The sequence below is a fragment of the Melozone crissalis genome, unplaced genomic scaffold (genome assembly GCF_028551555.1).
Source record: "Melozone crissalis strain CALT ecotype California unplaced genomic scaffold, PUWL_Pcris_2 ptg000466l_1, whole genome shotgun sequence".
NCBI lineage: Eukaryota > Metazoa > Chordata > Aves > Passeriformes > Passerellidae > Melozone > Melozone crissalis.
The window spans coordinates 22,526-46,780 of NW_026536183.1; the positions used below are offsets into that span (position 1 = coordinate 22,526).

Below are 24,255 nucleotides of genomic sequence, written 5' to 3' on the forward strand. Positions count from 1 at the left end.
ATGCCGGACTGGTCCCGGCTCCGCGCCGGCCCCAGCGACCCCCGGAACCCTCCCAGTAACCCCCAGTATCGCCCAGCACCCCAACAGTGAGCCCCAGTCCCTCCCAGTGCCCCAATCCCCTCTCCCAGTGCCCCCCAGTCCCTCCCAGTATAACCCAGTATAACCCAGTCCCCTCTCCCAGTGCCCCCCATGACCCGAGCCCGGTTTTTGGGGGGCTGTGCGTGGCTCCTGGGGGCTCTGGCCCTGCTGCAGACCCTCTACCTGTGCTCCCCAGTACAACTCAGTCCCTCCCAGTATAACCCAGTATAACCCAGTATAACCCAGTCCCCTCTCCCAGTGCCCCCCATGACCCGAGCCCGGTTTTTGGGGGGCTGTGCGTGGCTCCTGGGGGCTCTGGCCCTGCTGCAGACCCTCTACCTGCGCTCGCTGCCGCCCCCCCCCCACCATTCCCATTCCCATTCCCGCGCCCCCCGCCCCAATTCCCGCCCCCCCCGGGGGGTCCTGGACGCCTCGGGCTCGTTCCGGGTGTTCTGGGACGTTCTGGGCGCCCCCCCGGGCTGGGCCCGCGCCCCCCGCCCCGAGCTGGTGCTGGCGGCGCACGGGACCCCCGGGCGGGCGGCGGCGGCGCTGGGCGGGGGTCTCCAAAAAGGGGAGGGGTCCTGGGGGGGGCCGCTGTCCCTGGCCGTGTTCGGGGAGCCCCGGGGGGGGCTCCAGGAGCTGCTGGGGGTCCTGGGGGGGCCGTGCCGGGCGCTGAGGGGGCGGCTCCGGCTGCAGGTGGTGCAGGGGGCGGCGCGACCCCCGCCCCGGATCCCGGCGGCGCCCCCTCCCCAGCCGTGGCGCGGGGGGTGCCGGGGGGCGCTGGCCCGGCTGGCGGCCGCCGACCCCCCCAGTTACGCTCTGGGGGTGCCGTACCCCGGGAATCTGCTCCGCAACGTGGCCTGGCAGGGCGCGGCGGGGGGCGGGCCCGGGCCGAGACCCCCGCCCCAATTCTGGCAGCGCTTCGTGCTCGTGGTGGACGCGGACGTGGAGCCGAGCCCGGGGCTGCGCGAGGGGTTCCTGGAGCTGCTGCGGGGCGGGGGGCTGGACCCCCAAAACTGGGGACGGGACCCCCGGAACTGGGGACGGGAACCCCAAAACTGGGGGGGACAGGAGCCCAAAAACTGGGGGGCACTGGGGGACCCCAAAGCTCCAGGGTCTTGGGGGGTTTTGGGGACTCAGGGGGATTTGGGGAACCCCAAAACTTTGAATATTCAGGGCAGTTTGGGGTTTCAAGGGGATTTTGGGAACCCCAAAATTTTGGGGGCTTCCGGAGGGCTGGGGGTCTCCAACACCTCGGGGGGTCCCCAATGGCCTGAGTGACCACAACGCTCTGAGTGACCCCAAAGCTTTGAATGACCCCAATGCCCTGAGTGACCCCAAAACCTGGAGTGACCACAATGACCTGAGTGACCCCAAAGCTTTGAGTGACCCAAAAGCCTCGAGTGCCCCCCATGCCCCACATGACCCCAATGCCCAGAGTGCCCCCAACGCCCTGAACGCCCCGAACACCCCGAGTGCCCCCCACGCCCCCGGCGCCCCCCAGGCCCCCGCTGGCGCCCCCCCCTGGGCCCGGACCCTCTTTGTGCTGCCGGCCTTCGAGCTGCGGGGCTCGGGGCCGCCCCCGGGCTCCAAGGCGGAGCTGCTGCGGCTGTGGGGCGCGGGCGAGGCCCGGCCGTTCTATGGGGCGCTGTGCCCGCGCTGCCAGGCCCCCACCGCCTTCGGCCGCTGGCGGGCGCTGCCCCCGGGCCCCCCGGGCGCCCCCCGGCTGCGCGTGGCCTACGAGGTGCCCTGGAGGGACCCCTGGGAGCCGTTCTACGTGGCCCCCGCCCGCGGCGTGCCGCCCTTCGACGAGGGCTTCCTGCAGTACGGCTTCAACCGCATCAGCCAGGTGGGGAACGGGGGAAATGGGGGTCTGGGGGGGAAATGGGAGGGCTTTGAGGGTCTGGGGGGGCTTCAACCGCATCAGCCAGGTCAGGGATGGGGAAAATGGGGGGAGTTGGGGGGCTTGGGGGGGCTTCAACTGCATCAGCCAGGTGGGGAACGGGGGGAAACAGGGAGTGGGAGGGGGTTTGGGGGGGCTTGGGGGTCATGGGGTGGGCATAGTGACCTTGGGGGGGTCATGGTGGCCGTGGGGTGGTCTTGGGGTCATGGGGTGACCATGGGGTTGCCACGGGGGCTGGGGGCGCTGCTCTGTGGGGTCTGAGGGGGTCTCTGGGTGCTTGGGGGGGTCTGTGAGGGTCTGGGTGTGACCCCCCGTTGCCCCCTCCCCAGGCCTGCGAGCTGCACGTGGCCGGGTTCCGGTTTGCAGTGCTGGATGGGGCCTGGGTCACCCACCGGGGCTGGAAGGAGCCGGGCGGGTTCCACGCGGGGCGCGAGGCCGAGCTGGGCCGCAACCGGCAGCGCTTCCGGGAGTTCAAACGGGGACTCAAACTGAAATATCCTGAATCTGACCGACGGTGCTGAGCTCACCTGGGACACCTGAACACACCTGGGAACAGCTGAGACACAGCTGAACACACCTGGGGTCAGCAGGTTCCACCAGGCCAAGCTGGGCCGCAACCGGCAGCGCTTCCGGCTTCCGGGAGTTCAAACGGGGGCTCAAACTGAAATATCCCGACTCTGACCAGGGCTGCTGAGCTCACCTGGGACAGCTGAACACACCTGGGACAGCTGAACACACCTGGGACAGCTCAAGACCTTCCAATGGACACCTGGGGACTCTCTTATGGCCATTTCGGGACACACCTGGAGACACCTGAGGACTCTTCAGTGGACATTTGGGGACACCTAACACAGCTGAGGACCTGCCAGGACAGCTGGGGACTCACCTAGGACACCTGGGGTCCCTCCATGGACATTTGGGGACACCTGGGGACACCTGGACGCCCCGTGGACATGGGCGTGACCGTCCCTCAGTAAACATGGCCACCTACCCATGATGCCTCTGTGTGGGTGATGTCACGGGGGCGGGGCGAGCAGCTGTCTCCAGTCCGGACCAGTAACGCCCAGTCCGGACCAGTAAAACCCAGCGCGCGAGGCCGAGACCGCGCCCGGGTTGTTTACCACGGTAAACTACAGCTCCCAGCACGCATCGGGCGCAAACATGGCCGAGCTTCCGCCGCTATTTAAAAACCACAGCTCCCAGGATGCCTCGGAAAAAATGGCCTTCACGCCACTTCCTGTTTTGCATTGAAATTTGAACTTCAATTCCCATAATGCATCGGAAGGACGGGGCCGGAAGTGGTGGTGATTTATGGGACTACAACTCCCGTCATGCACTAAGGCAACATGGCCGACTTCTGGGCCGCCATTTCATGGGGGTGAGGCGCAGCAGCGCCCCCTGGCGGGCGGGAGGACCAAAATGGGGGGAGGGGATTTTGGGGAGGGGGAGGGAACAGAAAAAGCCGGGGGGGGGGGAGGGGCGATGGGAGGAGGGAAAACAATCCCAAATTTGGGAGGGGGCGGGGCCCTGAAATTCGACGTGGGGGGAGGGGACAGGGTCCCAAATTTTTTGGGGGGGTTTGGGACACCCAAATCCAGCGGGAGGATCCGATTGGAGCGAAAATTCCCAAATTTGAGCCCAAAAAACCCCAGAATGACCCAAAGTGCACTAAAGTCGCGGTTAATAAACAAATTTTATTTGCGTTTTCCACCCCGGATTTTCTCCTGTTAATCGGCGTTAAAGTGCTGCAAAGGGAAAAGGTTTCTTCCATTCTCTGAGGGTTATTTATTTATTTTTTTAATTTTTATTTTTATTTTAATTTATTTAAACTTCTCCCCAAAAAATATTCCTCATAAACAAAACTTTACCCCGGACGATCCTTTTAAACTTTGGGGATAAACGAGACGGAAATTTATCAAATTATAGTACAAAGGATGTAACAAATACCACAAAAAAACAGTCATAAAACAGCTTAAAAAAAGGAAAATAAAATAAAAATGAAATAAAAATAAAATAAAAATAAACCCTCGGGAGCGGCTCTGGGCTGGCTCTGTCCTGCCGGAGTCATTCGAGCTCCGGGTCTTGTGCCACGGATGGAATTTCCCAGCTCAGGGGACACTGATCCACTTCAGAGGTCACAGTTCTGATCTTTGGTTTGTTTTTAGGAATAAATCCATGTTTTTTGCTTTATTTTTAATAATAAACCCACGGCTTTGGTTTATTTTAGTAATAAATCCATGGTTTTGGTTTGTTTTATATAATAAATCCTTATTTTTTTGGTTCATTTTATGTAATAAGTACATTTTCTTTGGATTATTTTATTAATAAATCCATATTTATTGGTTTATTTTATTAATACATCCATATTTTGGTTTATTTTATTAATAAATCCATATATTTATTTATTTTAGTAATAAATCCACTTTCTTTTTGTTTATTCTGCTCAATAAATCCACATTTTTTGGGTTTATTTCTTTGACTAAATCCATTTAATTATAATTTTTAATTCTTCCCATTTTCTTGGTTTATTTTCTTAACAGATCCAATATTGCCTCTGTTAATTCTTTAATTTATTTTTATATTAATTTCGGAAATAAATAATTTTATAAATAGATCCACATTTTTACTTTTTTTTTTTTTAGTAATTCCTATTTATTTGGTTTATTTTTTTGGGTAAATCCATATTTTTGCTTTTATTTAATATGGTTTTGGTTAGGTTTATTTTTAAATAAAAAATTCACAGTTTGGGTTACTTTTTTAGTAAAAAATCCACAGTTCAGGTTGGTTTTTTAATAAAAAATCCACAGTTTTGGTTTCATTTCTTTCGCAAACTAAAAAAACCCCAAATTTTGAGTAAGTCCATCGACCCAGCAGAACCTCCAGCCCCGCAAAAAAAAAAAAAAGAAAAAAAAAAAAAGAAAAAAGCCAAAAAAAAGTTTGAAACAGAGGAAAAAAAAAAAAAATTCATTTCCGCGAACCAAACACTGAAAATATTTGGGGGAGAGGAGGGAGGAATAAAACGGGAGACACAAAAATAAACACCAATAAAAATATAAAAAAAGAAAAAAAAGAAAAAAAAGAAAAAAAAGAAAAAAAAAGATAAATGGGAGAGAAGAAGCTCTTGGCATGGGGGGGGGAGGGACCCCAAAATCCGGGGGGAGGGGGGACCCCCAGCCCCTCCCCCCACTCTGTACATGTGGGGGTCCCTCGGGGCAGGGCTATGTACAACCCCCCCCAGGGTCACTGCTGACCACTGCAAGGGTCACTCATGGCCACTGCAGGGGTCACTCATGGCCTCCTGGTGGGGATCCCAGGTGGTCACTCATGGCCTCCAGGTGGTCACTCCCCCAGCGGTCACTCCCTGACCCCGCCGGCGGTCACTCCTTGCGTTTGGCCACGGCCAGCTCCAGCCCCGGCAGCCGGACCCCGGCGCGGGCGCCGCCCTCGGACGACGACGACGACGACGAGAGCCGGGCGGGCTGGGGCGGCGGCGATGACCCGCCCTCGTGCCCGGGGGTCACCTCGTAGCTGCCCTTGCCCTTGGAGCCGATGCCCCCGAAGGTCCCGAATTTGCCGCGGGGCTGCCGGGCGCCCTCGGGCTCGGCCTCGCTGAAGGACGACGAGCGCGGCCGCGCCTTCTTGCCGCGGAACAGCGAGAACTTGGCCTTGCCCGCGGGCGCCTCGGCCTCCAGCTCGCCCTCCAGGCTGCCCTTGGAGCCGGACACGGAGCCGGACGCGGAGCCGGACGCGGCCTCGGGGGACCCCGGGGTGATGCCACCACCGCCAGCCCGGCCTTTCTGCTTGGAGAAGTTGAACTTGGGCATCTTGATCTTGGATCTCTTGAGCCGCGCCTCGGCCTCGTCCGGCTCGGCCTCGGGGAACTCGACGTCCACGCCGACCTCGCGGCCCTTGGGCTCGGGCTCCGAGAAGACGAATTTGGGCATGCGGAGCTTGGGGAAGGACACCTTGACCTGGCCGCCCTCGGCGCCCAGCCTGGGGCAGGAGGCGTGGAACGTTCCGGAAGCGGCGCTGACCGACGGCGGCGTGGCCTCAACGCCGCCCTTGACCTTCGGCCCCTTCACGTTGAGGTTCAGCCCCGAGCCGGACACTTCCACGGCCGGAGCCTCCAGGTGGATGCCGACCCCTCCGTGAGGGGCGTCCACGCTGACCTTTGACCCTTTGATGTCACCGGCCACGTCCACGTTTGGTCCTTTCAGCCTCAGGTCGGCGTCGGGCGAGGAGAATTTCGGCCCTTTCAGCTCCACCTCGGGGCCTTCCAGCGCCCCCTTGACCTGGGGGCCCTCCAGAGCGACCCCCGCGTCCCCGCCGGGGCTGGCGATGCTGAATTGGGGCAACTTCAGCGAGGGCAGCTTGATGGTGCCCCCCAGAATCTCAAACCCGGCGTCGTCCGATGACACCTGGGGGGCTTTGACGCCCACCTCTCCTTTCACCTTTGGTCCTTTCGTGCTGACATCCACATCCAGGCCGGACACGTCCAGCGAGGGCCCCTGCAGGTCCAGGCCGGCCCCCGGGGACTGGACGGAGCAGGGGCCGCCCCCCTGGACCTCCAGAGTCGGGGTCTTCACCGTGGGCAGCTTCACCTTGCCCCCGAGGCCGCCGAGGTCCAGGCCCACGCCAGGCCCTTCCACGGAGCCCGAAATGTCCAAATCTCCCTTTAGTTTTGGTCCTTTCAGGTTCCCCTCCAGCTCAGCTCCGGAGATCTGGGGCCCTTTGAGCTTCACGTCCAGCTCTGAGCTCACGTCCGGCACTTCCAGCCCCAGACCCGCTCTGCCCCCCTTGGGCCACCCCAGGCTGACCTTGGGACCTTCCAGTTGCGCTCCGCCCATGCCGACCTCACCTTTCACCTTTGGTCCTTTCACCTCGACGCCGACCCCGGGGGGGCCCTTCAGCTGCCCCCCGACATTCACGTCCCCCGCGCCCACCTGGACCCCGGGCAGTTTCAATTTTGGGCTCTTCAGGTTCACCTCGGAGCCCTCCACGTCCACGTTGAGGTCGCCCTTGAGGTCGCCCTTGGCCTCCAGATCGCCCTCGACTTTCGGGGCCTCCCCACGGAATTTGTGCGATTTCAGGTCGAACTCGACGTCCGGGAAGGAGATCTTCCCAAACATGGGTTTCTTGCCCTTGGGGGATTTCACGGCGGCGCTTCCGCCCGCGGCGACGTCGGGGCCGCTGAGCTCCGCGTCCGGCTCGGCGCCGGCCACGCTCACCTCGAACGCGCCCTTCTTGCCCTTCACTTTGGGGCCGCTCATGTGGATTTTGGGCATCTTGAACTTGCTCTTCTTGCCCTTCGCGGCCAGGTGCGCCTCGGGGGACTCCACGCTCAGCTCCGCCTCGGGTAAATCCAGCTCGGCCTTGGGGGTCTTCATGCCGAACCCAAATTTGGACTTTTTGAACTTGGGAGCTTTGATGTTGGCTTCTGGGACCTCCACGTTCACATCGGGACATTCAACGTCAACTTCGGGGCCTTTGATCCCAAATTCTGGGCCTTTCACCCCAAATTCTGGGCCTTTGAGCTCGACCTCGGGGCCCTTCAGGTGACCTTCCACCTTGGGGGTGGAAATGTCAAAGCCACCCTTTGTTTTGTGGCCTTTCAGGTTCAAGTCTATCTCGGGCATGGAGATTTTGGGGACGTTCACGTGCATTTCGGGCATTTTCAGTTTAGGCCCTTTCACTTTGCCCTCCGGACCTTCAACGTTGACCTCTGGCAGGCTGAGATCGACCTTGGGCCCAGACAGATCCACCTCGGCCTTGGGCAGATTAACGTCCACCTCGGGGCCTTCGCCCTTCAAGCCAAATTTGGGCATTTTCATTTTGGGCAGCTTCACCTTCCCCTCCAGGCCATCGACGTCGACCGCGGGGCCCTCGATGTCCACCTTGGGGCCTTTGATGTCCAGATCGGGCCCCTTGAGGCCCCCCTCGAGCTTGGGGCCGTGCAGGTCAGCGTCACCTTTGACCTTCAGCCCCTTCAGGTTCAGGTCAATGTCCGGCATGGAGATCTGGGGGGTCTTGACGTGAATTTCGGGCATCTTCAACTTGGGCCCTTCCAGGGTTACATCCGGGGCCTGAATGTCCACCCTGGGGCCCTTGAGGTCAACATCTGGGCACTGCAGGTTCCCCTCCAGCTTCGGGGCAGAGACATCAACATCACCCTTCAGTTTGGGGCCTTTGAGATTGAAATCGACGTCGGGCATGGAGATCTTGGGGGCTTTGATGTGCATCTCGGGCATCTTGAACTTGGGGCCTTTGATCTTCCCCTCTGGGCCCTCAATGTCCACACTCGGCATCTCAACGTCCACCTTGGGGCCGGACACATCCAGGTCTCCTTTCGGGAGGCTCACGTCCACCTCAGGGCCTTCTGCCTTGACCCCAGACATCCCAAATTTGGGCATTTTGAACTTGGGCATCTTGAATTTCCCTTCTGGGCCGTGAATGTCCACGTCAGGAGCCTCAATGTCCACCATGGGGCCCTTGATGTCGATGTCTGGGGCTTTCAGGTCACCCTCCAGCTTGGGAGCCGAGACATCAATGTCCCCCTTGATTTTGGGGCCCTTCAGGTTGAAATCAACATCAGGCATGGAGATCTTGGGGGCCTTGATGTGCATCTCGGGCATCTTGAACTTGGGCCCTTTGATCTTCCCCTCGGGCCCTTCCAGCTCCACATCAGGGAGATCCACATCAACTTTGGGGCCCTTGATATCGATGTCTGGGGCCTTCAGGTCTCCTTCCAGCTTGGGACCAGAAACATCAATGTCCCCCTTCAATGTGGGGCCCTTCAGGTTCAGGTCAAAGTCGGGCATGGAGATCTTGGGGGCTTTGATGTGCATCTCGGGCATCTTGAACTTGGGACCCTTCGCCTTCCCCTCTGGGAGAGCAATGTCCACCTCTGGCCCCTCAGTGTCCACCCTGGGGCCGGACACATCCAGGTTTCCTGAGGGCAGGTTCACATCCACCTCGGGGCCTTCCACTTTGGGCCCAGAAAAGCCGAATTTGGGCATCTTGAACTTGGGCATTTTGATTTTCCCTTCTGGGCCGTGAATGTCCACGTGTGGCACATCAACATCCACTTTGGGGCCCTTGATATCAATTTCAGGGCCCTTCAGGTCACCTTGCAGCTTGGGGACAGAGACGTCAATGTCGCCCTTGACTTTGGGGCCCTTCAGGTTGAAATCAACATCAGGCATGGAGATCTTGGGGGCCTTGATGTGCATCTCGGGCATCTTGAACTTGGGCCCTTTGATCTTCCCCTCGGGACCTTCCAGCTCTACATCAGGGAGATCAACATCGACTTTGGGGCCCTTGATGTCGATGTCTGGGGCTTTCAGGTCACCCTCGAGCTTTGGAGCAGAGACATCGATGTCTCCTTTCAGTTTGGGGCCTTTGAGGTTGAAATCAACGTCGGGCATGGAGATCTTGGGGGCCTTGATGTGCATCTCGGGCATCTTGAACTTGGGGCCCTTCACCTTCCCCTCTGGCAGCTCCACGTCCACATCTGGACCTTCAATGTCCACCTTGGGGCCGGACACATCCAGGTCTCCTTTCGGGAGGTTCACGTCCACCTCGGGGCCTTCTCCCTTCAGCCCAAATTTGGGCATTTTGAACTTGGGCATCTTGAATTTCCCCTCAGGCCCGTGAATGTCCACGTCAGGTGCCTCAATGTCCACTTTGGGACCCTTGATGTCGATGTCTGGGGCTTTCAGGTCACCCTCCAGTTTTGGAAGGGACACGTCCACATCACATTTGACTTTGGGGCCCTTCAGGTTGAAATCAACGTCAGGCATGGAGATCTTGGGGGCCTTGATGTGCATCTCGGGCATCTTGAACTTGGGGCCTTTGATCTTCCCCTCGGGACCTTCCAACTCCACATCAGGGAGGTCAACATCGACTTTGGGGCCTTTGATGTCGATGTCTGGGGCCTTCAGGTCTCCTTCCAGCTTGGGACCAGAAACATCAATGTCCTCCTTCAATTTGGGGCCCTTCAGGTTCAGGTCAAAGTCGGGCATGGAGATCTTGGGGGCTTTGATGTCCATCTCGGGCATCTTGAACTTGGGGCCTTTGATCTTCCCTTCAGGGCCCTCAATTTGAACATCTGGGGCAGAAACATCGAATTCGGGGCCTTTCACATCCACCTTTGGCCCTTTAAGGTCTCCTTCCACGCTGGGCAGGGACACGCCCACGTCTCCCTTCACTTTGGGGCCTTTCATGTTGAGATCAAAGTCTGGCATGGAGATCTTGGGGGCCTTGACGTGCATCTCAGGCATCTTGAACTTGGGGCCTTTGATCTTCCCCTCTGGCCCTTCCAGATCAACATCGGGGAGGTCCACATCGACTTTGGGGCCCTTAAGGTCAATTTCGGGTCCTTTCAGGTCTCCTTCCATCTTGGGGACAGAGACATCAACGTCCCCCTTCAGTTTGGGGCCTTTGAGATTCAAATCAATGTCGGGCATGGAGATCTTGGGGGTCTTAAAATGCATCTCGGGCATCTTGAACTTGGGACCCTTCACCTTCCCCTCTGGCAGCTCCACATCCACATCTGGACCTTCAATGTCCACCTTGGGGCTGGACACATCCAGGTCTCCTTTCGGGAGGTTCACGTCCACCTCGGGGCCTTCTCCCTTCAGCCCAAATTTGGGCATTTTGAACTTGGGCATCTTGAATTTCCCCTCTGGACCGTGAATGTCCACGTCAGGTGCCTCAATGTCCACTTTGGGGCCCTTGATGTCGATGTCTGGGGCTTTAAGGTCACCCTCCAGCTTTGGAGCAGAAACATCGATGTCCCCCTTGGTTTTGGGGCCTTTCAGGTTGAAATCAACATCAGGCATGGAGATCTTGGGGGCCTTGATGTGCATCTCGGGCATCTTGAACTTGGGCCCTTTGATCTTCCCCTCGGGCCCCTCAATGTCCACCTCTGGCCCTTCAATGTCCACTTTGGGGCCTTTGATGTCAACGTCCGGCAAGCTCAGGTCTCCCTCGATTTTTGGTGCAGACAGATTGATGTCGGCCCCCCCTTTGACCTTGGACCTTTCAGGTTGAGGTCCAGGTCCGGCATGGACAGGTTGGGGGCTTTGATGTTCATCTCGGGCATTTTGAATTTGGGGCCTTTGATTTTCCCTTTCGGGCCCTCGATGTCGATGTCGGGAACCTCCACGTCCACATTGGGTCCCTTCAGGTCCACCTGGGGCAGGGACACGTCCACGTCCCCCTTGACCTTGGGGCCCTTCAGGTTGAGGTCGATGTCGGGCATGGAGATCTTGGGGGCTTTGATGTGCATCTCGGGCATCTTGAACTTGGGCCCTTTGATCTTCCCCTCCGGCCCCTCAATGTCCACCTCTGGACCTTCAATGTCCACTTTAGGACCGGACGCATCCAGTTCTCCTGTGGGCAGGTTCACGTCCACTTCTGGCCCCTCCCCTTTGAACCCAGGAACCCCAAATTTGGGCATTTTGAACTTGGGCATTTTGATTTTCCCCTCCGGGCCGTGAACGTCCACGTCGGGGGCCTCGATGTTGACCTTGGGGCCCTTGATGTCCACCTCAGGACCCTTCAGCTCCCCCTCCAGTTTGGGGGTGGACAGGTCAAACTCCCCCTTCATCTTGTGCCCCTTCAGGTTCAGCTCCACATCCGGCATCGACATTTTGGGTGAAGAAATGTTCAGAAAAGGCATTTTGAATTTGGAGCCCTTGGATTTTCCCTGCACATCCAAATCCGGACCCTGGACCTCGACTCTGGGGCCGGACAGCTCCACCTCAGGCTTTTTAACCTTCACATCCACCTCGGGGCTCTGAACTTTTGGGCCAGAAAAGCCAAACTTGGGGAGTTTAAACCTGGATTTTTTAGCTTTTCCTTCCAGGTCCACCTTCGGCCCCTCCAGCTCCAGCTCCGGCCCTTTGATGTCCACTTTGGGGCCCTTCAGCTCACCCTCCACCCTGGGCAGAGAAGCATCGAGGTCACCTTTGAGCTTGGGGCCCTTCAGGTTGAGGTCGATGTCAGGCATGGAGATCTTGGGGACGTTGAACTGCAGCTCCGGCTTCTTCAGCTTGGGCCCCTTCAGTTTCCCCTCGGGGCCCTCAATGTCCAGCTCGGGGACAGAAACGTCGACTTTTGGACCCGAAATGTTGACCTCGGCCTCGGGGAGATTCATGTCCACCTCGGGGCCTTCCACTTTGGGCCCAGAAAAGCCGAATTTGGGCATCTTGAACTTGGGCATTTTGATTTTCCCTTCTGGGTCGTGAATGTCCAGGTCGGGTGCTTCAATGTCCACCTTGGGGCCTTTGATGTCCAGTTCTGGGCCCTTCAGGTCACCTTCCAGCTTGGGGACAGAGACATCGACGTCTCCCTTTAATTTGGGGCCTTTGAGGCTGAAGTCGACATCGGGCATGGAGATCTTGGGGGCCTTGATGTGCATCTCGGGCATCTTGAACTTGGGCCCTTTGATCTTCCCCTCGGGCCCTTCTAAATCAACATCAGGGAGATCCACATCGACTTTGGGGCCCTTGAGGTCAATTTCTGGGGCTTTCAGGTCACCCTCGAGCTTTGGAGCAGAGACATCGATGTCTCCTTTCAGTTTGGGGCCTTTGAGGTTGAAGTCAACGTCAGGCATGGAGATCTTGGGGGCCTTGATGTGCATCTCGGGCATCTTGAACTTGGGGCCCTTCACCTTCCCCTCTGGGAGATCAATGTCCACATCTGGACCTTCCATGTCCACCTTGGGGCCGGACACATCCAGGTTTCCTGTCGGGAGGTTCACGTCCACCTCAGGACCTTCTACCTTGACTCCGGGCATCCCAAATTTGGGCATTTTGAACTTGGGGAACTTTATTTTTCCCTCAGGCCCGTGAATGTCCACATCTGGAACATCAACGTCGACTTTGGGACCCTTGATGTCCAGTTCAGGCCCCTTCAGGTCACCTTCCAGCTTGGGGACAGAGACGTCGATGTCACCTTTGACTTTGGGGCCCTTCAGGCTGAAGTCGACGTCGGGCATGGAGAACTTGGGGGCTTTGATGTGCATCTCGGGCATCTTGAACTTGGGGCCTTTGATCTTCCCCTCAGGACCTTCCAAATCAACATCAGGGAGATCAACATCGACTTTGGGGCCCTTGATGTCGATGTCTGGGGCTTTCAGGTCACCCTCGAGCTTTGGAGCAGGGACATCGATGTCTCCTTTCAGTTTGGGGCCTTTGAGGTTGAAATCAACGTCGGGCATGGAGATCTTGGGGGCCTTGATGTGCATCTCGGGCATCTTGAACTTGGGGCCCTTCACCTTCCCCTCTGGCAGCTCCACGTCCACATCTGGACCTTCAATGTCCACCTTGGGGCCAGACACGTCCAGGTTTCCTGTCGGGAGGTTCACGTCCACCTCAGGGCCTTCTATCTTGACCCCTGGCATCCCAAATTTGGGCATTTTGAACTTGGGGAATTTTATTTTTCCTTCTGGGCCGTGAATGTCCACATCTGGAACATCAACGTCCACTTTGGGACCCTTGATGTCCAGTTCAGGCCCCTTCAGTTCACCCTCCATCTTTGGAAGGGACACGTCCATGTCGCCCTTGACCTTGTGGCCTTTCAAGCCGAAGTCAACATCAGGCATGGAGAACTTGGGTGCCTTGATGTGCATCTCGGGCATCTTGAACTTGGGCCCTTTGATCTTCCCCTCGGGACCTTCCAGCTCCACATCAGGGAGGTCCACATTGACTTTGGGGCCCTTGATGTCCAGTTCAGGCCCCTTGAGGTCTCCTTCAACTTTGGGAAGGGAAACATCGACATCGCCCTTGACCTTGGGGCCCTTCAGGTGCAGGTCGATGTCGGGCATGGAGATCTTGGGGGTCTTAAAATGCATCTCGGGCATCTTGAACTTGGGGCCCTTCACCTTCCCCTCTGGGAGGTCAATGTCCACATCTGGACCTTCAATGTCCACCTTGGGGCCGGACACATCCAGGTCTCCTTTTGGCAGGTTCACGTCCACCTCAGGGCCTTCTCCCTTCAGCCCAAATTTGGGCATTTTGAACTTGGGCATCTTGAATTTCCCCTCAGGCCCATGAATGTCCACGTCAGGTGCCTCAATGTCCACTTTGGGGCCCTTGATGTTGATGTCTGGGGCTTTCAGGTCACCCTCCAGCTTGGGAGCTGAGACATCAATGTCCCCCTTGACTTTGGGGCCCTTCAGGTTGAAATCAACATCAGGCATGGAGATCTTGGGGGCCTTGATGTGCATCTCGGGCATCTTGAACTTGGGGCCTTTGATCTTCCCCTCGGGACACTCCAGCTCCATGTCCGGGAGGTCCACATTGACTTTGGGCCCCTTGATGTCGATGTCTGGGGCCTTCAGGTCTCCCTCAAGCTTTGGAGCAGAAACATCGACATCTCCCTTCAGTTTGGGGCCCTTCAGGTTCAGGTCGATGTCAGGCATGGAGATCTTTGGGGCTTTGATGTGCATCTCGGGCATCTTGAACTTGGGGCCCTTAAGTTTCCCCTCAGGACACTCCAGGTCAACGTCAGGGAGGTTGACATCAACTTTGGGGCCTTTGACATCCAATTCAGGCCCCTTCAGGTCCCCTTCCAGCTTGGGAGCAGAAACATCGATGTCCCCCTTGACTTTGGGGCCCTTCAGGTTGAGATCAAAGTCGGGCATGGAGATCTTGGGGGCCTTGAAGTGCATCTCGGGCATCTTGAACTTGGGGCCTTTGATCTTCCCCTCGGGACACTCCAGCTCCACGTCAGGAACCTCAACGTCCACTTTTGGACCTTTCAGTGAAACCTCTGGCCCTTTCAGGTCCCCTTCGAGCTTCGGCACAGACACATCGACGTCGCCTTTGACCTTGGGGCCCTTCAGGTTCAGATCAAAGTCAGGCATGGAGATCTTGGGGGCCTTGAAGTGCATCTCGGGCATCTTGAACTTGGGGCCCTTCACCTTCCCCTCTGGGAGCTCAATGTCCACATCAGGAGCTTCAATGTCCACCTTGGGACCTTTGATGTCCACGTCTGGGCCCTTCAGGTCACCCTCCAGTTTTGGGGCAGAAATGTCCATGTCCCCCTTCAGTTTGGGGCCCTTCAGGTTGAGGTCAATGTCGGGCATGGAGATCTTGGGGGTTTTGAAATGCATTTCGGGCATCTTGAACTTGGGGCCTTTGATCTTCCCCTCGGGGCACTCCAGGTCGACGTCGGGGAGCTCCACATTGACCTTGGGGCCTTTGATGTCGACATCTGGGGCCTTCAAATCTCCCTCGATTTTCGGGACAGCCACATCCACATCTCCCTTGACTTTGGGGCCCTTCAGGTTGAGATCAAAGTCGGGCATGGAGATCTTGGGGGCCTTGAAATGCATCTCGGGCACCTTGAACTTGGGGCCTTTGATCTTCCCCTCGGGGCCCTCCAGCTCCACGTCGGGCACATCCACGTCCACTTTGGGTCCTTTCAGCTCCAGATCCGTCACTTTCACGTCACCTTCTATCTTTGGGGCAGACACGCCCACGTCTCCCTTCACTTTGGGACCTTTCAGGTGCAGGTCGACATCAGGCAGTGAAAACTTCGGCGCCTTGATGTTCATCTCAGGCATCTTCAGCTTGGGTCCCTTCCACTTCCCCTCGGGACCTTCAACGTCCACCTCAGGAATGTCCACATCTAGCTTGGGACCTTTAATGTTCACATCTGGACCCTTCAGGTCACCCTCCAACTTGGGGACGGAGACATCAACGCCCCCCTTGACTTTGGGACCTTTCAGGTTCAGGTCGATGTCAGGCATGGAGATCTTGGGGGCTTTGATGTGCATCTCGGGCATCTTGAACTTGGGGCCTTTGATCTTCCCTTCTGGCAGCTCCACGTCCACCTCTGGACCTTCCATGTCCACCTTGGGGCCGGACACATCCAGGTTTCCTGTCGGGAGGTTCACGTCCACCTCAGGGCCTTCTGCCTTGACCCCGGGCATCCCAAATTTGGGCATTTTGAACTTGGGCATCTTGAATTTTCCTTCTGGACCATGGATGTCCACATCTGGTGCCTCAACATTGACTTTGGGGCCTTTGATGTCCAGTTCAGGCCCCTTCAGGTCACCTTCCAGCTTGGGGACGGAGACATCAACGCCCCCCTTGACCTTGGGGCCCTTCAGGTTCAGGTCGATGTCGGGCATGGAGATCTTGGGGGCCTTGATGTTCATCTCGGGCATCTTGAACTTGGGGCCTTTGATCTTCCCTTCAGGGGCCTCAATGTCCACACTCGGCATCTCAACGTCCACCTTGGGGCCAGACACATCCAGGTCTCCTTTTGGCAGGTTCACGTCCACCTCAGGGCCTTCTCCCTTCAGCCCAAATTTGGGCATTTTGAACTTGGGCATCTTGAATTTCCCCTCAGGTCCGTGAATGTCCACGTCAGGTGCCTCAATGTCCACCTTAGGGCCCTTGATGTCGATGTCTGGGGCCTTCAGGTCACCCTCCAGCTTGGGAGCTGAAACATCAATGTCCCCCTTGATTTTGGGGCCTTTCAGGTTGAAATCAACATCAGGCATGGAGATCTTGGGGGCCTTGATGTGCATCTCGGGCATCTTGAACTTGGGCCCTTTGATCTTCCCCTCGGGACCTTCCAGCTCCACATCAGGGAGATCAACATCGACTTTGGGGCCCTTGATGTCGATGTCTGGGGCTTTCAGGTCTCCTTCAACTTTGGGAAGGGAAACATCAACGTCCCCCTTCAGTTTGGGGCCTTTGAGATTCAAATCAATGTCGGGCATGGAGATCTTGGGGGTCTTAAAATGCATCTCGGGCATCTTGAACTTGGGACCCTTCACCTTCCCCTCTGGCAGCTCCACATCCACATCTGGACCTTCAATGTCCACCTTGGGGCCGGACACATCCAGGTCTCCTTTCGGGAGGCTCACGTCCACCTCAGGGCCTTCTCCCTTCAGCCCAAATTTGGGCATTTTGAACTTGGGCATCTTGAATTTTCCTTCTGGACCATGAATGTCCATGTCAGGTGCCTCAATGTCCACTTTGGGGCCCTTGATGTCGATGTCTGGGGCTTTCAGGTCACCCTCCAGCTTTGGAGCAGAAACATCGATGTCTCCTTTGACTTTGGAGTCTTTTAGGTTGAAATCAACATCAGGCATGGAGATCTTGGGGGCTTTGATGTGCATCTCGGGCATCTTGAACTTGGGGCCTTTGATCTTCCCCTCTGGCCCCTCAATGTCCACACTCGGCATCTCAACGTCCACCTTGGGGCCGGACACATCCAGGTCTCCTTTTGGCAGGTTCACGTCCACCTCGGGGCCTTCTCCCTTCAGCCCAAATTTGGGCATCTTGAACTTGGGCATCTTGAATTTCCCCTCAGGCCCGTGAATGTCCACGTCAGGTGCCTCAATGTCCACCTTGGGGCCTTTGATGTCGATGTCTGGGGCTTTCAGGTCACCCTCGAGCTTTGGGACAGAGACATCAACGTCCCCCTTCACTTTGGGGCCTTTGAGATTCAAATCAATGTCGGGCATGGAGATCTTGGGGGTCTTAAAATGCATCTCGGGCATCTTGAACTTGGGGCCCTTCACCTTCCCCTCTGGCAGCTCCACGTCCACATCTGGACCTTCAATGTCCACCTTGGGGCCGGACACATCCAGGTTTCCTGTCGGGAGGTTCACGTCCACCTCAGGGCCTTCTCCCTTCAGCCCAAATTTGGGCATTTTGAACTTGGGCATCTTGAATTTTCCTTCTGGACCATGAATGTCCACGTCAGGTGCCTCAATGTCCACCTTGGGGCCTTTGATGTCCAGTTCAGGGCCCTTCAGGTCACCCTCAAGCTTTGGAAGGGACACATCCACGTCCCCCTTGACCTTGGGGCCCTTGAGGTTGATGTCCACGTCAGGCAAGGAGATCTTCTGAGTCTTGATGTGCATCTCAGGCATCTTGAACTTGGGCCCTTTGATCTTCCCCTCGGGCCCCTCCAAATCCACGCTGGGCACCTCCACGTCCACCTTCGGCCCTTCAATGTCCACTTCTGGAGCTTTCAACTCCCCTTCCACCTTGGGGAGGGACACGTCCACGTCTCCCTTCACTTTGGGTCCCTTCAGGTTCAAATCCACATCCGGCATTGAGATTTTGGGGGATTTGATGTTGAGTTTGGGCATCCGGAATTTGGGACCTTTCACTTTCCCTTCTGGACACTCCAAGTCCACCTCGGGCACGTCCACGTCCACCTTGGGACCTTCCACATCCACCTTGGGACCTTCCACATCCAACCTGGGACCTTTCACATCGATTTTGGCACTTTCTACATCCACCTTGGGGCCTTTCACGTCCATTTTTGGGCCCTTCAGCCCAGAAATTCCGAGGTCCCCTTTGAGTTTCGGGGCCTTCAAGCCCAGATCCACGTCGGGCATGGAGAGTTTTGGGGTCTGAACATTGAGTTCGGGCATTTTGAACTTGAGGCCTTTCCCTTTGACCTCCGGCCCTTCCAGGTTCACGCTGGGGACGTCGATGTCCACCTTGGGGGCAGAAATGTCCATTTTGGGGGCGGAAATGTCCATCTTGGGGACATCAATGTCCACCTTGGGGGCAGAAATGTCCACCCCCCCTTTGGGAAGGGTCACCTCGAGCTCGGGGCTCTCTCCCTTCACCCCAAATTTGGGCATTTTCATCTTGGGGAACTTCAGTTTGCCCTCAGGCCCTTGGACGTCCAAATTTGGGGCTTCAACCTCGACTTTGGGCCCTTTGAGGTCCAGTCCGGGGGTCTTCAGCTCCCCTTCCAGTTTTGGGGCGGAAACGTCCAAATCTGCCTTGACTTTGGGCCCTTTGAGGCTCAGGTCGATGTCGGGCATGGAGATCTGGGGGGTTTTGATGCCCACCTCGGGCACCTTCACCTTGGGGCCCTTCAGGTCCATGCTGGGGACCTCGACGGTGACACCAGGAGCCGAAACATCCACCCCCCCTTTGGGAAGGGTCACCTCGAGCTCGGGGCTCTCTCCCTTCACCCCAAATTTGGGCATTTTCATCTTGGGGAACTTCAGTTTGCCCTCGGGCCCTTGAACATCCAAATTTGGGGCTTCAACCTCGACTTTGGGCCCTTTGAGGTCCAGCTCTGGGCCCTTCAAACCCGGAATGGACACGTCCAGGTCGCCGCTGGCCTTGGCACCGTTCAGGGTCAGCTCCACATCCGGCACGGAGATTTTGGGGGCCTGGATGTCCAAACTCGGCGCCTCAACGTCCACCTTGGGGCCGGACACCTCCATGCCGCCCTTCGGGAGGTTCACGTCCAGCTCTGGACCTTCTGCCTTGACCCCGGGCATCCCAAATTTGGGCATTTTAAATTTGGGCATCTTGAATTTCCCCTCGGGGCCATGCACGTCCACTTCAGGTGCTTCAACGTCCACCTTGGGGCCCTTGATGTCCACGCTTGGGACACCGACGTCCACCTTGGGGCAGGAGACGTCCACCCCCCCTTTGGGAAGGGTCGCCTCGGCGCTGGGGGTCTCTCCCTTCACCCCAAATTTGGGCATTTTCAGCTTGGGGAACCTCAGTTTCCCCTCGGGGCTCTGGATCTCCATTTCTGGGCTCCCCACCTCCACTTTGGGGCCTTTGACATCCAGCCCGGGGCCCTTCAGCTCCCCTTCCAGTTTTGGGGCACCAACATCCACGTTTCCCTTCACTCCGGGCCCCTTGAGGCTCAGGTCGACGTCGGGCACGGACACCTCGGGGGTCTTGATGCCCATCTCGGGGCCTTTGATGTCCACTCCGGGCACCTCCACCCCAGTCTGGGGCCCTCTCAGGTCCAGCTGTGGCCCCCTCAATTTGCCCCCCAGGGTGGGCACAGCCACGTCCACTCCTCCCTTCGGCCCCTTCACGCCAATGTCCACCTCCACGCCCTTCAGGCCACCCCCAGGCCCGGCCACGTCCACCTGGAGCCCCTTGGGGCCGAGTCCTTTGGGGTCCCCTTCCCCTCTGGGGCCCCTCAGGTTCAGGTTCACGTCCGACAGCGAAATTTGGGGCGTTTCCACCTTCTTGAAGGTGGGGCCTTTCCATTCTTCCTCCAGGGCCACCTCGGGGCCGGCCACGCCCTCAGGGACGGCCACGCCCTTGGGGACAGCCACGCCCTTGGGGACATCCACGGTGGCGCCGCCGTCGCCCTGCGCGGTGAATTTGGGGAAGGTCAAGTGCGGGATTTTGATTTTCCCTTTTGTGCCATCCGTGGTTGGGATCTCCATGCTGGGGACGTCCAGCGGAGGGGAGGGGACCTTGGTGGCACCTTTGACCGCCACGTCCACCTGTGGCACCAGGGCGGGCGAGCAGGTGACGTCCACCCCAGCGTCCACCTGCGGGGCCGGAGCTTCACCACCGGCCTGGACCCCGAATTTGGGGATTTTTAACGTCGGGATCTTGATTTTCCCCACGTCCACGGAGGAGGAGCCGCCGAGCTCCCCGTGGGGACACGGAGCCCCTCCGGCCACGTGCAGTGACCCGTCCAGCTCTCCAAACTGTCCGTTGGCCTCCACGCGCGGCGAGGCCCCGGCGCCCTTCCAGCCCGGCAGGCATTTTCCAGTTTCTCCAGCAGGAATTTGGCTCAGGTGAAGCCCCTCAGGTGTCGCGGGCAGGCGGACATCGAGGTCGCCGTCGTGGCCGGAGACGTCCACGGTGTAGGCGGTGACCCTGCGGGTGACCGTGATGGTTCTGCTCTGCGTCCCCTCGGCCTCGGGGCCCTCCTCGGACCTGAGCCGCGGTTTGATCTTGGTGGTGTAGATGCGCCGGTACTCCTCGTCATCGCCACTCTGAGGGGGAGATTGTGAGAGCTGGATGGTGCTGCCTCCATGCGCCCATCATCATCATCATCATCATCATCGTCATCCCTATCCTCATCCCTATCCCCATTTCTGTCCTTGTCCTAATCCCCATCCCCATCCTCATCCTGTTCCTCATCCTCATCATCGCCGCTCTGCGGGCACGGAGATGGTGATGGTGAGAGCTGGATGGTGCTGCTTCCATGCGCCCAGCATCATCATCATCCTCTTTGTCATCCCCATCCTCATCCCCAACCCCATCCATGTCCTTATCTCCATCCTTATCTTCGTCCTCATCTTCCTTCTCATCCTTATTTTCAGCCTCATTCTCATCCTCACCATCTTTCCCATCCTCATCCTCATCACCTTCATCTTCATCCTTATCTTCATCCCCATCCCCATCCTCCTCCTTTCTTCCTCCTCCTCCTCCTCACTCACCAGCACGACCTCGGGGCTGCCGGGCACCAGCTCCAGCTGACCGCAGCCGTGTCCGGCGTGGCCGCAGGCGTGTCCGGCCGTGGGCGAGCGGTCGCCGCGCCGCTGCAGCCGCAGCCCCAGCGTGTGCTGGCCCAGGCTCTGCAGCAGCTGCGCCGCCTCCCCCGACGGCAGCTTGTCAAAGTAAACGGTGGCGCCGACGATCTGATCCCCTGGGGACACGGGGGGACATGAGGGGACACGGGTCAGGGGGCTGGGGACACCGGGAGAGACCCCCCATGACCACCCAAGTGATCCCCTGGGGACACCGGGGGGACACGGGGGGACGGGTCAGGGGGCTGGGGACACAGGGGTCACCATCCATGGGGACACGGGGGGACACCGGGGACACGGGTCAGGGGGCTGGGGACACCCCTGTGCCCACCCCAGTGACCCACAGGGACAGGGAGGACAGGGGGGACAGGTCAGGGTGCCAAGTGACCACGGGGTCACCACCCATGGGGACAGGGGGGACAGGGGGGATGGGTCAGGGGGCTGGGGACACTGGGATGGACCCCCCTGTGCCCACCTGAGTGACCGTGGTGTCACCATCCACGGGGACAGAGTCAGAAGCTCCTGAGATGCTCCCAGACCAGCCCAGGTGTGGGTGGAGCCCACAGGTGTGCCGTGCCCACCTTCCTGCACCACGCCCATGCCGCGAGCCCCCAGGTGTGGGTGGAGCCCCCAGGTGCCCCCAGGTGTGCCTGAGCCCCCAGGTGTGCCCAGGTGTGCCCCCAGGTGTGCCGTGCCCACCTTCCTGCACCACGCCCATGCCGCGAGCCCCCAGGTGTGGGTGGAGCCCCCAGGTGCCCCCAGGTGTGCCTGAGCCCCCAGGTGTGCCCAGGTGTGCCCCCAGGTGTGCCGTGCCCACCTTCCTGCACCACGCCCATGCCGCGAGCCCCCAGGTGCCCCCAGGTGTGCCTGAGCCCCCAGGTGTGCCGTGCCCACCTTCCTGCACCACGCCCATGCCGCGAGCCCCCAGGTGCCCCCAGGTGTGCCTGAGCCCCCAGGTGTGCCGTGCCCACCTTCCTGCACCACGCCCATGCCGCGAGCCCCCAGGTGCCCCCAGGTGTGCCTGAGCCCCCAGGTGTGCCGTGCCCACCTTCCTGCACCACGCCCATGCGCGCGGCCGGCGAGTTCTGCTGCACGCGGCGCACGAAGACGCCGTCGTCGGTCTGGGCGATGGTGATGCCGTGGGAGCCGCTGCCCGTCCAGCTGGGCAGGAGCAGCTCCCGCGTCTCCTCGGGCTCCATCTGCGCCAGGACAGGGGTCAGGGGTCAGTGTGGGGCTGGACATGGGGTCAGGGGTCAGTGTGGGGCTGGACATGGCGCTGGGGGTCACGAAGAGGGGACGGACACCGGGTTTGGGGTCAGGGTGGGGCCGGACATGGGGGCAAAGGCTGGATACAGAGTCTGGGGGTCAGGGTGGGGATGGACACTGGGTCTGGGGATGGACACCGGGTCTGGGGTCAGGGCAGTGGCCGGACACCGGGTGTGGGGATGGACACTGGGTTTGGGGCCAGACACGGCTCTGGGGTCAGGGTGGGGCTGGACAGGCTCTGGGGTCCGAGCAGGGGATGGACACGGGGTGTGGGGTCGGACACGGGGTCTGGGGATGGACACTGGCTCTGGGGTGGCCGGTGGCCGGAGAGCGGCTCTGGGGTCCGAGCAGGGTCCGGTTCGGCCGCGCTGACCTTGGCGGGTCCCGGTGCCGGTGCCGGATCCGCCCCCGCAATCCTCGGGCCTCGCTCGGGAACCTCGCGGCGGCTCCGGTGACACCTCCGGGCCTGGGGGGACACGGGGACACCGTGGGACACGGCGGGGGACATCGGGACACCCTGGGACAGCGGGGACACCTCCCGGCCTGGGGGAACATGGGGGGGACACGGGGGGCGACATGGGGGGACACTCCCGAGACAGCGGGGACATCGGGGGACACCCAGAGGAACATGGGACACCCCCAGCACACCGGGACACCCCCCACGACAGGGGGACACCTCCGGGACAGCGGGGACCCCCCCGGGGACATTGGGCACAAATTTAGGGGACCGGGGGACACCCCCCGGGGACACTCTGGGGACCCCCCCGATGTCCCCAGGGCCCGCTCGGAGCCCGCGGAATTTTTGGGATTCGCGGGAATTCCGGTCGGGAAGGGCGGGGCAGCGTGGGGGGGGTATCACCTGTCCCCTGTCACCCCTCCCTTGTCACCGAGTCACCCCGCGCCCTGCCACCCCCACCCTGAAATTTTGAGAAAATTTCTCAGTTTTTAGACAATTTCGGTTTTTTTTTTTTTTTTCACACCCCCCCCCCCAAAAAAACGGGGAGGGGGACATGGGGGGGGGGGGTGTGGTGACACTTGGGAGGGGCGGTGACACTGACGGGGGGCGGTGACACATTTTGGGGGGGGGTTGGTGACACCTTTTGGGGGGCAGTGACACTCTTTATGGGGGGGTCGCGCTGCCGGTGCCCCCCCGGGTGCCCCCCGCCCCCCCGGGCCCGGAAGGTTCTGGAAGCTCCGCTCGGTGCCGGCCGGACGGGTTGGTGACTCAGAGCGGGGTGGGGGGGACACGGGGGGCCCGGGGTGACTCAGAGCGGCCCCGAGCGCTGGGAGCGGCACCGCGCCGGGAATGAGCCACAAAACGCCAATTTCACCATTTTCCACCGTTTTTTCACCAGTTTTACCCATTTCCTCGCGGCGGGGGGTCACACGTGTCCCCCCCCCCATGGGTGACCCAGCTCCGAGTGTCCCCCCCGGCAATGCCGCCCCCCCCGCGCCCCCCGCGCTATTTTTGGGGTGCAAACCACGCGCGCCCCCCCCGCCCTCCCCTCCCCCCCCGCGGTATTTTTAGTCTCCCCCCCTCCCCCCCCCCGCACCCAAAAAGCCGCAGAGGGACCCGGGGGGGGGGGAGGGGAGGGGATGTCACCGGTGTCACACCCCCCCCGGTGTCACCTCCCGCTGTCACTTTGTCACCAATGGGGGGTCCCCAATCCCCTCCCCCGCCTCCCCCTTTTTCCCAATTTGTCAATTTTCCCAT

General features: G+C 59.2%; 2 protein-coding genes across 2 annotated transcripts; one reads left to right on the forward strand and one right to left on the reverse strand.

The window, feature by feature from the left end:
- Positions 1 to 2,541, forward strand: B4GAT1 (beta-1,4-glucuronyltransferase 1). Its single transcript, XM_054295024.1, has 4 exons — positions 1 to 55; positions 338 to 1,355; positions 1,411 to 1,927; positions 2,311 to 2,541. The coding sequence occupies exons 1-4, from the start codon at positions 1 to 3 to the stop codon at positions 2,500 to 2,502; spliced, it is 1,782 nt and encodes a 593-aa protein (XP_054150999.1). The 3' UTR covers positions 2,503 to 2,541.
- Positions 2,542 to 5,358: 2,817 nt separating this feature from the next.
- On the reverse strand, positions 5,359 to 22,474 carry LOC128950145 (neuroblast differentiation-associated protein AHNAK-like). The gene is given in 9 exon segments (XM_054295022.1): positions 5,359 to 8,298; positions 8,461 to 9,510; positions 9,664 to 11,015; positions 11,018 to 12,704; positions 12,846 to 17,201; positions 17,355 to 18,461; positions 18,525 to 20,738; positions 21,186 to 21,394; positions 22,324 to 22,474. Coding segments are annotated over 9 exon segments (15,066 nt in total).
- Between the last annotated feature and the right edge of the window lie 1,781 nt (positions 22,475 to 24,255).